This window comes from Typopeltis vanoorti, chromosome 19 (assembly GCF_054136105.1).
Source record: "Typopeltis vanoorti isolate ZY-2024b chromosome 19, IOZ_Tvanoo_1.0, whole genome shotgun sequence".
Taxonomy (NCBI): Eukaryota; Metazoa; Arthropoda; class Arachnida; order Uropygi; family Thelyphonidae; genus Typopeltis; species Typopeltis vanoorti.
The window spans coordinates 91,583,328-91,600,273 of NC_143567.1; the positions used below are offsets into that span (position 1 = coordinate 91,583,328).

A 16,946-nucleotide genomic window follows, 5' to 3' on the forward strand; every position below is an offset into this window, starting at 1 on the left:
AAGTGAGCAGATTATCCTCGCTCATTGAAGGATGATATCGAGTTTATTGTTTAAGGCACTAGTTGTAGATGATCTTGAAGTTTGGGATACGTGAGTACTGCATGGTTTGTTGAATAAAGGGTGAATGAAGTGTGTTGTAGTAGAGAAGTTGACTGTTGATGACTTTCTCCATTATTTTGGAGAAGAATGAGCTGAGAGCAATCATTTGACAGTTTGATGGCACTTTTATCTCACTATTTAGAATAGGTGCGGTATATTCTTGCTTCTATGCATTGGGATAAGCTTGAGCGTAAAAGATGTAGACAATGTAGGACAGTGTTAATTCTGTGTACATTTGAGTACTATTGATGATCTATGCAGGATTTGAAGAGTGATGCCAGAAGGTGTCAGCTTTATCTTTAGGTGCTGTAATGCTGTAACACATTGGTGCCTGCTAGATGTGTGTGAGAGAGAGAGAGAGAGGTGAAAGCACAGGTTTGTGTGCATTGTATACACATGCATGAGAACGCGTGTGTATGTGTATATACACATGTACACATTCACTTTTATCACTTTTAATTATTTTAATACAACAAAAAAAAAACAAATATATTGGAATAATATATTTATTTCTCTATTTTGGAAAACCAAAGTTAGAAAAAACAACAGATTGATTACAAACTCATAAGTTACAGGAAATGCCGGTTGATTAAAAAAAAAAAAAAAAAGTTAATGTGAAATTTGGCATTGTTTGGACCTTGCAATATTTTCATAGTCAAGTCTGCAAGATTCTCTGACTAAATTGAATAACTGCTGTAATAGATATGGTATGAAGGTCAGCAGTAAAAAGACAAAGACAATGATAATAGGCAGAATCATTGAAAATGTCAACTGTGTTGTGAATGGAGAACCCATGGAACAAGTAAAACATTTCAGCTACTTAGGCATGATTTTTAGTGAAGATGGTAAATTCAATATAGAAATAGACAACAGAATCAGCAAAGCTGGTGTGGTGGGAAGTCAATTGAATAAATTCATATGGAATAAGAGAGAAATTAGTCGGAACACTAAATTAGCTGTATACAAGACAGTTTTCAAACCAGTTTTATCTTATTGATCTGAGAGCTGGGTCAGAAGTAAAACACTTGACCATAGACTAGAGACCGCAGATATGAGAGATTAGAGGCGTGAACAGATGGCATCAATGGCAATATCATATTAAAAACAAGGATATTAGGAAAGAATTTGACATTGTCAGCATCCAGGAATGCATTAGCAGAGCTAATCTCAGGTGGTATGGTCACTTAAACAGAATGGGCGAGGAAAGATTAGCAAAACAAGTGTTCTCTGCCAGGTTGTCTGGAAAACGACCCAGAGGAAGACTAAGATATAGGTGGATTGATATGGTACAAAGTGCCTTAGACGATAGAAATATAAGATCTAATAATGTTGGAGTCTTGACAAGTAACAGACTGATTTGGAGGAAAATTGTAGATAGGAAGTTAGTAATGAGGTAATTTTTTCATGTAGTACTATCATATCCTCTACACCTCTTGAGGGTACATGGTAGGAATTTGATGATGATGATGATGATGATGAAATGTAATATCCAAAACATCTTTTGTGTTTAATCTTTTACTACACAGTACTTGTTGGGGAATAATACAGTGGTACATTAAAAAATCTGGATATTTGTCATCGTTTTTACATAATGAAATGAAGCCTGATTTATTACCCATCATTGTAGGAGCACCATCAGTAGTAATAGACACAAGTTTAAAAAGCAGAAGTTTGTGTTGTTTCACAAATTCATCAAATGCCGAAAAAATGTCTTCACCCATAGTCCTTCCCAATAATGGTATAATTTTCAAAAGTTCTTCTTTACTTGAATAATCTTGAAATACCATGCAAATAAATACCATTAACTGAGCAATATCAGTGAAGTTGTTTGATTCATCAAATTGTAATGAAAACGCAACACACTGGTGAATGTCTGACAATAACCTGGCCTGGAAACTTTTCTCCGGCAATTGGAACTCTTCCTTTCTGCAATTTGAAGCCTTTGTCTGCGGCCTAGAAGTAGTCTCTCTCTAGCGACGTCTCAAACCGAGAAGCTCCTTTCTGGAAGCGGGAAACTCCTCTCTCAAGCAACGTGGATCCAGGCAGTCTTTCTGTCAGCGACACTGTACCGGGCAGCCTCCTCTCTGACAGCAATTCTGGAACCGGAACCCCTTCTGCTTGCTTCAGTCCCTTTTTATTAGGCCTCCTCTGAGATCTCGCATGAAGTTTGACAACTCTCAAAGAATCGGTATGAGTCTTTCATCTTAAGTTTCAAGTTCGGCATGCCTTTTGTTCTCCTCTTCTTTTGATTGTAAGTTGCCAGCCATCAGAAAGTTGTTTGAACTCTTTCTAACTGACTTCGGAGATGTTTACACTTAGAGCCTGCAAGCCTTTCTCATACATACAAGTTTCAATAACAATCTTTCTAATGCTGCCATGTACAGCCTCGGCGACAAAAATCCCTTTGTTTTTAACACTCTAACATATTCTTATTAAAGCAGTATATACAAAAAAAATAATTAAAAAACATCTAATACAAACTATTCCGAGACAAACAAAGTTTATTTTTTTACAATATTCACATGGGACTTAACCTAAGTAAAAAGTCGATGTAATGTGCTTTGGAATATTTAATATTTATACTACAATTGAGTTTTTACACTTTCCTTATAATCGTATTCACTCGGCTTGCTGTTTGACTTCCGCTGATCCAAATTAATTCATTTACCCGGACTTATAAGAAAATCACTGATTTGACAATTTTAACGAAAAATAAATAAAAAATAGCAATACACTTAAAGCGAATTAAAAATAACAAAATAATGATAAATAAAATATTATGTTTTCAGTTTTAATTAAATTTGTAAGTAAGGAGGAATACATAAGAGATCGACCAAAAATCGCTCCGCGATCGACGGGTCGAACACCCTTGGCCTATGGCTTTGTGCTTCGTAAACAACTTAAGGATCTTCCTCAGCCATAGCCAAGTTAGCTGGTCTTGGGCATGGACAGCAGGATTTTTTCCGCCAGTTTATCTGGGGTTTTTCATCCCGCAAAGCAAGCAAACTGGCCCTGTGAACACACGCTTTGACAGACATGGGATACTACTGGGAATAAGGAGCAACCAACCTATTCTGTGGGATTATTGGTTACGGAAGCTTACGTGGTAAAATGTGTCATTGTCACTAGTCATCGTGACAAACTATCATCAAGCGTCATCTTATGTTACGCGAAAGCATAACATACGATGACGATGACGAGTTCTGATTATAAAGAGTTAAAATGAAGAGTTTCCTTGTTCTATATAGCACCATTACTATTGATTTAAATGAAATTAATTAATGGAACTTGCTTATCTTCTTATTTCAAACCAGCTATTTTTGCTATTTCGATAACTAGCTGCACATTTGTATATTTTATTTATTATTTTTTTATATATGTATGATGTCTGAATTAAATGATATATCTTTATTAATATCTGTCTTCAATATAACCCAATGAATCCCTAATTCATTTACTACTGGAATGAATGGTGGTGGTGGAAATTGGAATACTTGTCCCAGGCAGCAAATGAAACAAGAATCAAAATTATATGTTGAACAGGAACAAAACCAGAAATAAAAATATGTAAAATGATAATTGCATCATATTGTAAAAAAGATGAACTTTATGCTGTTCTTTTAGTTCATTTGCATGCTCTTGCAGGTATGATGACTCTGAATGCTTATTGTCCCTAGAAGTCCTTATTGTTGAAAAAAACCACATAAAATAAACCATCATCAAATGCAGATTCATTCGGCTAGCAGAAAGCCTATAAAATAAAATTTTGTAGGCTTTCTGCTAGCCGAATGTTTTTGTTGACCTTGTATCTTTGCATTTTTACCAAATTAAATAAAATTTTGTATCATTTTTTACACATTTTTCTTTGCCTGAAGTACTTTTGTGCTTTTAAACGAAAAAGTGACAATTTCAAAACTTTATGATAGACATAATAAATTTAATTTAATCCTTTATCCAAGTGTAAGCAAACAAAGTTTGCACTTGAAGTATCTTCAGGACTGAGGCAACTCGTGGTAAAGGTGGACTAAGCTCTCATCACTTGTCTTAGTATCTCCCATAATGCAAAGCGCATCCTTGCGGAAGGGAAGGGCCATTACTCAGACTGGTTTCGACCTTTATTGAGGTCTCATCAGTAGGAGCCAGACCCAGAGGTGGTGATACCAAGGTGGAAGTAATGAAGAAGTCATATTTACCTATATGAGTTGCCAAAAGGTGTCTCACCTTAGTATTAAATTACTATGGATTAGAGAATGATGTTGGAAGGTTTTTTTTTCTTTTTTTTTTTTTTACACTTGGTTAGACTATAATAAATTTAGTTTAATCCTTTATCCAAGTGTAAGCAAACAAAGTTTGCGCCTGAAGTATCAAGTGCAAAAAATTGGTCCCTTTCTGATACACACACACACATTTTATTTTATTTATTTTTTGTAGTTCCACCCCTCAATTCTAAACCATGTTGGCTGAAAGTTAACTTACCCACTCTCTAACCTAGAGGCTGCAGGTGTTTGTGATTATCTTTAAATGTAAGATGAATTTCATTGCCTGGTGTGAGACCATCACCTCCCAATTTACTAGAGGCATAAAATGGCTTGAAAGAGTCCATATTGAGTTTCTAAAATAGGTTTTCTGGATTATATAAAAAATATATGTATAATAATAAATATCTTCAGTGTTGATAAACTTAGGTGGCAGCTTAGAGCAGTGGCATGGCACAAGAATCTACATGAAAAAATTAATAACAATTTATAAAATAATAAAAAAAAAACCTTAGCTCACCTGTGGTAACTAATATACTATAGGTTTACAACTTTTTGTTGGTGGGAGTCACATAAAAAAATAATTATTATTTTAAAAGAGGAATTAATCAGGAGAAAACTTGATGTCAATTGAGATGGATCTGGTAATAATATCAGAAGATCTATCTATAAGGTTAGTAGTTGGAAGGGGACCAATCGTTCGATGCTGTTGGCACACTCTCCCTCGATGAGTCTTTGGACTCCCTGGAGGTGTCAAATAATAATAATAATAATAATAACTACAGGCAACTTTACTTCCAATCAAGGATAGTGATCATGCAGCATTTTTCTGAGAGGTTGCTCAACATGTTGAATTTTCAGTGTTGATAAACTTAGGTGGCAGCTTAGAGGAGTGGCATGGCACAAGAATCTACATGAAATGCATGTCATTAGCACATGAGAAATGGTCAGGGATTGTTTGAGAGAGGCAGTATCAAACTGCATACCCAGGATCAGCAGGGTAAACCAAGTAGAGATTAAGTTGAAGAGTGGTAATATTAAGCAGGAACTACAAAAAAAAAAAGTAACACATTGTGGAAGGAATATAAACAAAAAGGTTATCAGTATGCTCACGAGCAATACAAAGTGCAATCAAGAACAGTAACTAGTATGGTAAGGAAGGCTAAATCAGATTTTAAGAAAAAATTAGCGAAGTAGGTTAAATAAATCCAAAAGAATTTTTTGCTGCATATCAAGTGAGAGAGAAAAAAATGATTATGGAAGGATAACTTTTCTCGGTGATAATGGTAGGAAAGTGACAAAAGTAGAAGAAATTATTGAGTTACTAAGTGGTGATTATTTTGCAAGTATATATCATCCAGGTGGTAACTTTTTGCAATTACTGATGTCATAGACACTGATGTGAAAATTGAGTTAGATGGACTGGAGGTACTCAACATATTGAAAATATCAGTGTGAATACAGTAGTGGGACTGGATGGTGTCCCACAAGAATGTTCAAGAGAACTTGCAGTGCTGCTGATGAAGTTGTTTAATCTAAGTCTCAGCTCTGTCAGGGTTCCAAGGGAGTGGAAAGAGGGTAAGATGGTTTCATTATATAAAGGTGGCTTCAAGACATAAGTAGCAAATTACAGACCAGTTACTATCTCTGGAGTGGTGGTTAAATTAAAAAATGGGTGGATAGGAATATGATACACTATAGAAGGAAGCATGGTTTTGTAAAAGGTAGCTCCTGCCTTAGTAATTTATTCACATTATAATAAGGTGACAGTGGAATTGGATATAGGAAATGGCTACATCATGATACTGCTGGACTTTGCAAAGGCATTTGACAGGATACCATATGGAAAGCTATTACATAAGTTGAAGCAAATGAGAATGGATATGAGACGTGGCTGATAGACATTAGAGGGTGGGTGTATGGTGGAATGGAATCAGGGTGATTAGTGAAGTTCTCTGGGGCTCTGTACTAATGCAGTTACTTGTTGATTTGTACATTAATGATAAGAGTAAAGATTTGAGGGATGGGGGATATTCAGTTGTTTACTGACAGTGCAAAACTGGGGAGGACAATAGTTGATAAAGGTGATGCAGATATTAGGATGATTTAAGTAAATTGGGAGTGTGGGCAAAAGGACAATGGTTGTCAATTTAATGCTGCAGAATGTTAATGCACTTCAAGATGAAAAGATATATACTTTTTTTATCATATTGATGGTACTGAATTAGAGGAAATTTTGAGGCTAGGTTATCTGGGGTGATGGTTGATAAAGATTTGAAATTTAGAGGTCATATTGCAGGTTGGCTAGCTCAGAGGAATTGTATATTAATGAACATATTGACAAGTAAAGATGGAGGGGGGGGGCTATTATCTCTCTTTATAAGGCCAAATGTTGATTAATGTGCACAGATTTGGTCACCTGAGTTTCTTGGGAATCAGAAAGTGGTAGAGATGATTCAGAGATGAGTCACCAAGCTGGTGACAAATTTGTGGAATGCTCCCTCTGAGGATAAATTGAAGGTGTATGTGTTGCAGAGTTTAGCTAACAGCCAGAGGAGAGGGGATATGATAGAAACTTATAAGTTACTAATGGGATTCTATAAGATTGACACAAAAGAAATTTTTTAGTACATGAGGAGAGTGGGGAGAAAAAGGGGTCACACCTGGAAGTTGTTTAAGAGTGTGGTTATTAAGGGTGTGAGGACTAGATTCTTTGTTTGGAGAGTGGTGAATGAGTGGAATGGCTTGCTAGAGGTGGTTGTGAGTGACCAAATGGAGAATAAGTTTAAGGAGAGGTATGATAGGTATTGTGTGAATAATGGGTAATGTGTCTCCTGCAATGAGTCTTTTGATGGCATGGAGATACCGTATAAAGAATAATAATAAAAAGTGGTAGGAAAAAACCAATGTTACTAGTGCAACTGTAATATCTATCAAAAGATGAAGACATGGGGGAAAAAAGAAAAAAAGACAAATTTAGTGTGCAGTCATATTTTCAATATTTCTTCTCAGAATATAAGATTTAAATAAAATTTATTTAACAGTTTATAATAAACTTATGTAATCTGTCAAAATTTATATTATGAATTTAGATATTCTACAACAAAATGACAATTGAAAAACATTATTATTCATGCATCGTTTTGCTCATAAGAGCCTTATTTGCTGCGTGGAATATATATATATAGTTGCTTTTTTTATACACAAAAGAAAGAATGAAAAGATGGTATAAAAACATAAATTCCAAACTTTTGGTTCACTTGACCCTTGTGTTTTGTTGTTTTTAGAGTTGTGTTCTTCCAGTATATTTTAAGTTATAATAATTGAAATTTCACAGGAAGAGCGAGAGGAGCACCGCAAGAAAGATGAGGATGAAAGTGAGAAAGAAGATGATGAATCTGATGATGATGATGACGATGATGACAAAAAAGAAAAAGGTATGATTCGAGAATATAAGTATTAACTATATTCTTTTGGATAAGTTTGTATATGTCTGGTATAGGTTAATCAGGTTTCTCCACATAATAATGTAGGAGAAACCTGATTGACTGATTTCTGACTTCACTTTTATTTTACAAAATTAAGATGGGCAGTAGTAGTAGTGGCTTTTCTTTCTCTACAAAAAAATATCAAGATTCCTACATCCACCAAAACATCAGCATCATCCCGTGAAAAAACCAAACATTTATCAGATTCACTGTTCTTGTGGCATCTGTTACGTAGGCCAGACAGGAAGGTCAGGAGAGATCCACATGGCTGAACATATAAAAGATGTTGAACACAAATCAGGCTTAGCATTCCATACAACTACTACTGGCCATCAAGTACTCTGGCAACAGACAAACATGTCATGTGTTGATAAGAACTGTTTCACAAGAAAATTTAAAGAAGCTGCAAAAATGCTTAGAATCCCTACACAATGCAATAAAAAGCAGACCAAACTTGATTATACATCAAGTTTGGTCTGCCTTTATCAAAAATTTAACTGCCTTGGACCTTGGATATGTCACCCATGAGCCACAGAACGTGACAACAACTAGCATTGTTCCAACATGCATACAGCAACGAACTTGTCATTTTGTATTCGGTTCTCAATTAATGAATAGTTTTGAAGTTAAAAAAGACATCTAATTGACTGTTTAATTTGGTTGTGTGTTCAACTTTTATTACCCCTGATGATGTAAGTCTTATGACAAATGAAACTTGTCGGGTTTTTTACTCTTTTATTTTTTATTGTTTAATAAACATGTGGTCTCAATACCAAAAACTGTCTCCAGAACTGCTTACGCACAGAAACCTTCGCTTACATTTTATCAAAGCAGTTTTTCAAATACTATTAAAAGCCATATCTCTCTACAGTTTACTTTTTTTTTTTATAAACTATCTTTCATTCTACTAACTTGTAGTGTCAAATACAATAATTTTAATATCAGTTATTATGAATTATTAAATAGTAGCAAACCTATAATGTATGCAATGCTCAAAATTTATCAAACTTTGGGAATTGGTGCCTTAATGATTTTAAACAAAAAAGTTTATATCAACATAGGATGAATTTCTAATTTGTATAGGTATGTTGCAGTTGTAAAAATTAAAAAAGAAATTTTTAAATATAGAATTCCATGTTAAGTATTTGTTTTATGGGTAAATTAAGGTTCAAAGCTAGATAAGTGGGAGGAAATCTTTACATATCCTGCAAGGAATGTGAAGAACAGACTGAACTTCAGACCTAGTGTACAGTTCTTGCCCTAGCCTGTGGTGCCCCATGTTAGGTAAGTATTTGCAGGTACTGAATTTGGATACTGACTACTTAGATACTGGCAATTTGGAGCTTATCCAACTAATAATGTTGGAAGTTTAATGGATTTTTTACAACACTCAGAAAGGATTAAAAAGAATTTAATACTTCCTATATTTCATCCTAGTCACTAGGACATCTACGAGGATTAAAAAAATAACTAATGTAACATAACACAAATATCATACAATACTAAGCCCAACCACGTGGGTGACACTAAAGTCCTATCTAGGTGGAGCGCCCTCTAAGGGCAGTTGTAGGTGGCCTGGAATATAAAGTAGGATCTCTGGTGATGACTGTTTCCCAAATTTTCGGAAGCTTAATGCAACCGTATTTATTAAGATTTGGTTGATTTCTAAGAGCTGCTGTTGCTTCTAAGAATAGTCTCTCTTTCTTGAATTTGCTGTGGTGGAGCATGGTGGTTTTCTTCCATGATACTCTGTGGGTGGTGTCCAAGACATGGTCAGCCAAGCCTGAATGACCATAGTTGTGTTTACAGATATAAGACTTGTGTTCCTCTAAGCGGATGGATGCTGATCTGCCTGTCTGTCCAAAGTACGCCAGCTTACAGGAACAGGGTACTTTGTAAACTCCAGGCAGAGAGAGAGGAGGGAGCTGATCTTTTGTAGAACGGATAAGGGTAACAAGTTTGCGGTGGGGTTTATATGCTGTGTGTAGGTTGTACTTTTTTAGAATCTTGGCTATGTTTTCGAATGTGCCACGGATGTAGGGTATGGTGATGGCATTTTTAAATTCTTGTTGACGAGAAGGACCGGGAATGGGAGAGGAACTAATTATTTTTTTGATACTGTGATCGCTGTAGCCATTGGAGAGGAAAGTGTTGTGTATGTAGTTAAGCTCAGTAGTGAGGGCGGTTCCACTGGAACAAAGATTGTGGGCTCTCTTGGTAAGAGTTTTAATAATGCCATATTGTTGAGAGGGGTGGTGGTGTGAGAGTTTGTGAATGTATCTGCCTGTGTGTGTGGGTTTTCTGTATACAGTGAAGGCAAGTGTATCATTAGGCAGGCGTGTGACTAAGGTGTCTAGGAAGGGTAAACAATTGTTCTTTTCCTTTTCCATAGTAAACTGGATTCTTGGATGTAGGCTATTGAGATGACTGAGGAAGGAGGCTAATGTGTCTGGGCCATGAGGCCAAATAGAGAACACATCATCTACATATCTTAGCCAGATAGAAGGTTTGAGTGGGGCTGAGTCTATGGCTCGTTTTTCAAAATCTTCCATATAGAAATTGGCAAGGGGGGGGTGGGAGAGGGGGGAACCCATGGCAGTTCCCTCTAACTGCTTGTAGATTTTGTTCTTCCAAGAAAAATACCCAGAGTTAATGGCAAAGGAAAAGAGATCTAAGATGTCAGAAGGGAAAACTTTTTGTAAGAGAGATAAGGTGTCAGTTAAGGGAATATTAGTAAACAAAGAGGAGATATCAAAGCTTACCAATATGTTTGCTTTATTCAAGGTTAAATTTTCTATGAGGGCTTTAAAGTGGGTCGAGTTTTTTTATATAGGAAGTGGACCTGCCAGTGAAGGGGGGGGGGGTCAGAGAGTTGGCCAGCTGTTTAGACAGTCTGTAGCAAGGTGCATTGGTGGCATCTACTATAGGTCTGAGTGGGGAATTGGGTTTGTGGATTTTTGGTAAGCCGTACTAGATCCTACTTTATATTCCAGGCCACCTACAACCACCCTTAGAGGGTGCTCCACCTAGATAGGACTTTAGTGTCACCCACGTGGTTGGGCTTAGTATTGTATGATATTTGTGTTATGTTACATTAGTTATTTTTGTAATCCCCGTAGATGTCCTAGTGACTAGGACGAAATATAGGAAGTATTAAATTCTTTTTAATCCTTTCTGAGTGTTGTAAAAATCCATTAAACCTCCAACATTATGTCTTCACAGCACTTAAGCCTCTATACACTTATCCAACTAAATTGTATTCTTTATTGGCTTACAACATGATAAAATATCATGTTAGCTGGTCACCTGATTAAACATATCCCCTTCCCCATTGGTTTATTCAAAAAAAAAAAAAACCAATGTGAAAAATGAAAAATCAGCTAGTGAGACATCACAGAAGGGAAGATTACCACTATAAGAAGCATCATAAGAAATGAGTGGAACTGCCAGTTAAATTACAGAAATAGTATGTCAACATTAGTCATGTTAATGATACAAAGAAGACTAATAGGTGAAATCCTTATAAATCATAACTTTCACATTTATTGCCCTTCCACCCAAGGGTTGCAAAATCTGGAACACAGAAATGCATGTGCTACAGTTCTCTCCAAGGATAGAAAAATCAGAACTCCAAGGTGAAATGGAAAAGCTAAAGAAGTAGTAATGGAAAAAAAAAGAATGATATGTCTTCTTCTGTAAACATATCAAAAAGTCAAGGCAAGTGTGTTCTCTGTGTTCTGAGCAAATACAGAGAAAAATATATGTAAGCTATACGTAAATATATAAAAAAAATGTATGAAAAATTTATATACTGTGTAAAAATAGCTAAAAAAAAAAAAAGTCCAGGATGAGTTGGGTAAGAACATAGAAGATAAATATCGGGAAAGTAACAAAATGTTCTGGTGCGCTATTGAAAAACTTAAAAATGAAGGAAAGATTATTGTAAAAGGAATCAGGTGATAATGGCAATATAAGAACTGAAGATTAAGAGATTTTGGATATTTGGAAAGACTGTTAAATGAAATAAGCAGCAACAGAAAAGTGATCAGGAGTTCATACTTGAAGTAGAAAAAAAAGCTATCAAAAACCTTAAGTGTGGAACAGCTGGAGTAGATGATATTAACCAGATATACTCAGATTTGGAAGTATAAATCTTTCATAGTTGCTGCACTACATAATTCACATGGCCTGGTCAGAAGGTCAGATTCCAAATGGCTGAAATAAAGCCTCTCAAAAAATAATAGTAAATCTGAATGTGTAAATTGTAGAAGAATTTCCCTGCTAAGTATTCCAGGTGAAATTTATGTAAACATACCTGAGAAGTGGCTAAGAAAATTATGGAAAGGAAATTTGGAGACTACATTGCTTTGAATAGCTTTGAATGAACTCTTTGGATCAAGATGATTAACAGTCAGGCCAAAAATAACTTAGCAGTCTTTGAAGGAAAAATCACAATTATTGAACTTCAGAGAAATGACAGAAATGGCAAGAAATAGACCTAGATGGCAAAAATTTGTTCATAGGAGAGTCAACCCATAATCTGATGGAGGAGAAAGAAGAAGATGGCTTAATATAACATGAGGTGTGAGACAAGATACATGTTATCTGCACTCTTCCTTATCAGCTACATGGTACATTATGAAAGAAAGTGGCATTGAATCCAGTATCAAAATTGGAGTTATGATCTCAGGTTTTCACTTTATGTAGATGGTATACTTTGAAATTGATCAATACACATTAGCTGGATTCCTTAACTGCTAAATTGAATGACTACTGTAGCAAATGTACTTCATGCAGTGCAGATATTGCACTATAATTTGCATTACCAAAGTCAAATGGAATTGGCTTTAAAATTGATAGAGGTGGGAAAATGTCACGTGATTGAAGCTGTGGATGGAACAGAGAATATTTGTGAAAATGTCTGTGATGGTGTAACAGCAGATAGCATTGAAACAGGGGTTAAAAGTTACATTATTGAGAGAGAGAGAGAGAGAGAGAGAGAGAGAGAAAAAGTGTTGATCAAAAGAATAGTAGCATGACAGATGTAAAGAATGAAGAGTTTGCTGTAATGAGGGAGATAGCTTATGCAGAGTAATATACAGATCAAAGTGGGAGCTGCAATGACTGCAGAAACGTCTGGCAAGTGGATCAGCTGATATCAGAAAGAATGAAGTGCAAGAAAAGAGAACTGAGTGCTTGACTAAGAGAGAGAGAAGGAAAAATCAAGGAGCAAGTCTTCTACAATTCTAACATATGAGATGCTATTGACAAATCATGTTCCCAGATGCAAAAATTTGATGTTAATGAAGCTATTAGAACACATAAGAGTAAAGTGAAGGAGTTCATTGTATTGGCTGAAACAAATGATTTGAAAGAAAAAATATTTAGCATGAGGGAGAATATGAAAGAAATACTGGCAGTATCAAAAGAAAAGAATCAGAAAGTTAAGATAGGGAGTCTGTTGCCATGGTATGACAGAGTAGAGCTGAGGAGGAGGGCCATAATAGCAAATGACTCGATGCATAGATTAGGCAGGAGTAATAATATGGAGTTTGTGGATGTGTGGAATAAGTTTGATGAGCAAAATGACTTATACAAGAAGGAAGCTATTGAGTGGTTATGCAGATATCAGCGAGGCAGTTGAGTGTAAGAATATATATAAAATGCCTAAGTTGGTACCACTAGTAACAAACCAGAATGGAATAGTTAGAATAAAGTGTCAGGATAGCAGTGGGCCTAAGGGGCTTTTGCACTTTATGTACACTAATGTCAGGAGCATTCAGACCAAGCAGGAGGAATTTTTGGCATTGGTTGGCTCATCCTGGCCAAAGGTTATTGGCATTAGTGAGATATGGCTGACAGAAGATGATATAGATAGTGGGATAGAATGTGAAGGCTATAGTGTGTGTTCAGAGAGGATAGAGAGAAAAGAATGTGGGGAGGATTGATTGATTATTGATGATAGCCGATGAATTGTAACCAAAGAGAACAGAAGTTCAACTGCAGGCCAGTGAAAATAGGACATTTGAGGCCACCTGGTGTGAGATAGAGACCAGCAGAATAAAAGATACAGTTGAATGCTACTATAGATAGATGGAAAGGATGATGAAGATAGTATGCATTGACAGTTAAGATCAGTGAGTGGAGGGTGTTAATTATTATGGGAGATTTCAACTATTGGAACATAGATTGGAAGGAGGAGAGGACACATGGGAGGAAGGAAATGGAATTTATTCAGTTACTAAGGAATAATTGCCTGAGGCATCATGTGCTAAAATGTACTAGGGGTTTGAGAGTGTTAGATCTAGCAAGTTGTCTTCTTTTGATCTTTTCTATTAATGAGTATGTATAGTTTAGTTCTTGTCTTACAGTTTCATTTGTTTTCTTTTTTGTCCATTTTGTTTTATTTATTTTTCTGAGACATTTCATCTCAAAAGCATTTTGAGAGAATTCCACCAAAAAGACTACCCAACCGCGCTCTGTATGCAAGATTAAGAGAAAAAAAAGGAAGACCAAGAACTAAATGGATAACATCAATAAAAGTTAACTCTGTATTACAAACCTATGGACAGCTCACCAGCCATGCAAGAAGCAAAGACTCCTGGAGGTTGTTGTGGAAACATGGAAGACTCAACCCATTCCCGACAGAAGAGGACAATAGGTAAGATCTAGTAATTGCATCAGAGAATTTGTCCATAACCAATATGACTACACTGCCACTGCAGTGGGAGTGATCATATGGTCTTGAAGTGGCTAAATGTGTGGAATTTTCAGTTAAGAGAAGATATATGTGGAATTACAGGGCTGGTAACTATGACAAGCTTAGAAGATTGAGCCATGGCATGTGAAACTACAAGGGTGGGATGTTGATAGTTCATAGGAAATGGTAAAGGGCTTTGAGGAAAGTAATGGCAAACTGCATAAAAAAAAAATAAAAATTTGTATAGGGAATTCAAGGAGAAAGGTGAGCAGTATACAAAACAGGCCAGAATTGTAACCATGTGGTAAGAAAGGCAAAAGCAAAGTGAGAAAGGAAATTACAGTGCACACCAAAGATAATCCCAAACAGTTCCTTCGATATGTTGCAAGTAAAAGGAAGAATGTTTATTGCAGAATGATTTTAATGAATGCCGATGGTAGGGAACTGAATCAGGGAAAATAGTAGAATTACTAAGTGAACATTTGCAAGAGTATATCCTCCAGGTTGGTATATCGCAGGAAAGAGAGAGCCAAAGGCTTATACAAGAACTGAGGTAAATGAAATGGAGGTGTATAGCATATTACAAACCCTTGATATGAATACAGCTATGGGATTAGATGGTATACCAGCTGGAGTGTTACATGAAGGTGCTAGGGAATTGTCAGTTCCTTTGACTACATTGTTTAATCTAAGTCTCAGCTCTGGGTTAGTCTCAAGAAGGTGGAAAGAGTGGAAAATAGTTCCATTGCATAAAGGAGGCTCCAAGACTAATGTAGCAAATTACCAAAAATTATAAAAGAATTGCAGCACATGAAGATGGCTATTAAGTTGATGAAGTAGATAAGAGAGTGGTTGATGAAGACATACCAGAATGTAGTTTATTCGGGAGTAGAGTCTAGTAGAAGAACCGTGACTAGTGGCATGCCACAGAGCTCTGCTGTTGGACTGCTACTATTTAATTTGTACATTACTGATATAGGAAAGAATGTCAGAGAAACTATTCAGTTTGCTGATGATGCAAAATTGGATAGAGTAGTAGTTAATAAAGAGATATATAAAGACACAAAGAATAGTGTGGTTGGGGCATATAGAAAGAATGGAAAAAGATAGAGGAGTTAAAAAAATATTTGAATGGAAACCATCAGGACAAAGGAAGAAAGGTAGACCAAGAAAAAGATGGATTGATGATGTACAAAAAGAGCTTTACAACTTTAAAAATTAAGAATTGGAAGAATATTGCAAAGAAAAGAAAAGAATGGTTAAAAATTGTTTTGCAAGCTAAAACTCATAAAGAGTTGTAAAGCTAGAAGAAGAAGTAGTAGTTAATAAAGATGATGCTAAAATTTTGCAGGATAAAATTTTGGATTGACTGACAGGCTAGGTAAATCAGAATGGATGTCACTTTAATGTGGCAAAGTGTAAGATTATGCATTTTGGAGGGTGAAAAGATTACCAGCTGTACACCATATTGATGGAACTATACTCTAGGAAATTGATGAAGCCAGAGATTTGGGAGTGTTAGTGAACAGGAAGTTAAAGGTTAAAGTTCATCAGATTTCTTGATTACTGAAGAATACTTTGACAAGGAGGTTATTCTTCTTTCACTAAGCGTTATTCCCGCTTCCTGTGCAGTGTCCGCGTGTTACTTGGACGTGACTTATTGTTAATACCACTCCCAACCAACCTGTCGCCTAGCCTGCCACTTGGGGGGGGGGGATATATTTTTTGACTGTAGCAGTATATGTTCATGGGGCCAGTTTGCTTGCTTGCGGGATGAAAAATTCCAGATAAACTGACGGAAAAAACCCTGCTGCCTACTCCCAAGACTGGCTAACTTGGCTATGGCTGAGGAAGATCCTCAAATTCCTCATGTCTTCGACGGGAATCGAACCTGGGACACTCCTTCCCGAGTCATATGATTGTGAAGTGCAAAGCCACTAGACTAACTGCGCGGACTGATAAGCAGGTTATTATTCCTCTTTATTGAGCCTTAATAAGACCCCAACTTGACTCCTGCACACAGATCTGATCACCTGAGTTTCCTGACAATGAGGAAGAGGTGGAGAGGATCCAGAGGCAAGTGACCAAGGTTATAGCAGGTCTGTGGAATCAACCTTACAAAAACAGGAGGCTGAAGATTTGTGGGTTACAGAAATTGGTTGACAGGCAGAAAAGGGGTAATATAATTGAGACATACAAATTAGTGAAGGCCTTTTACAAGATTAATACAGAGGAAATTTTTCAGAACAGGTCTGGTGGTGGTGTGAGAACTAGGGGCCATCCTTGAAAACTGAGCAAGGGTGTTAGAACTAGATTTTTTTGTTGGAGAGTAATGAATGAGTAGAATAGGTTGCCAGAGTCTGTTGTGGGTGCCATGACTGTGAATGAGTTCAAAGCAAAGTA

The 16,946-nt window shown here is 36.2% G+C and overlaps 1 protein-coding gene across 4 annotated transcripts in view; it reads left to right on the plus strand.

Moving 5' to 3' along the window:
* The window catches only part of LOC150096338 (cell division cycle and apoptosis regulator protein 1-like), a 557,664-nt gene that overhangs the window by 459,444 nt on the left and 81,274 nt on the right, over nucleotides 1-16,946 (plus strand). For 3 of the 4 annotated variants that reach the window (XM_090408838.1, XM_090408840.1, XM_090408839.1), the window contains exon 18: nucleotides 7,693-7,792. The exons of the other annotated variant lie outside the window; for it this stretch is intronic. In XM_090408838.1, the coding sequence (XP_090264964.1) occupies nucleotides 7,693-7,792 (100 nt within the window). The remainder of the gene's footprint in view (nucleotides 1-7,692; nucleotides 7,793-16,946) is intronic. 4 annotated transcript variants of the gene reach the window in all.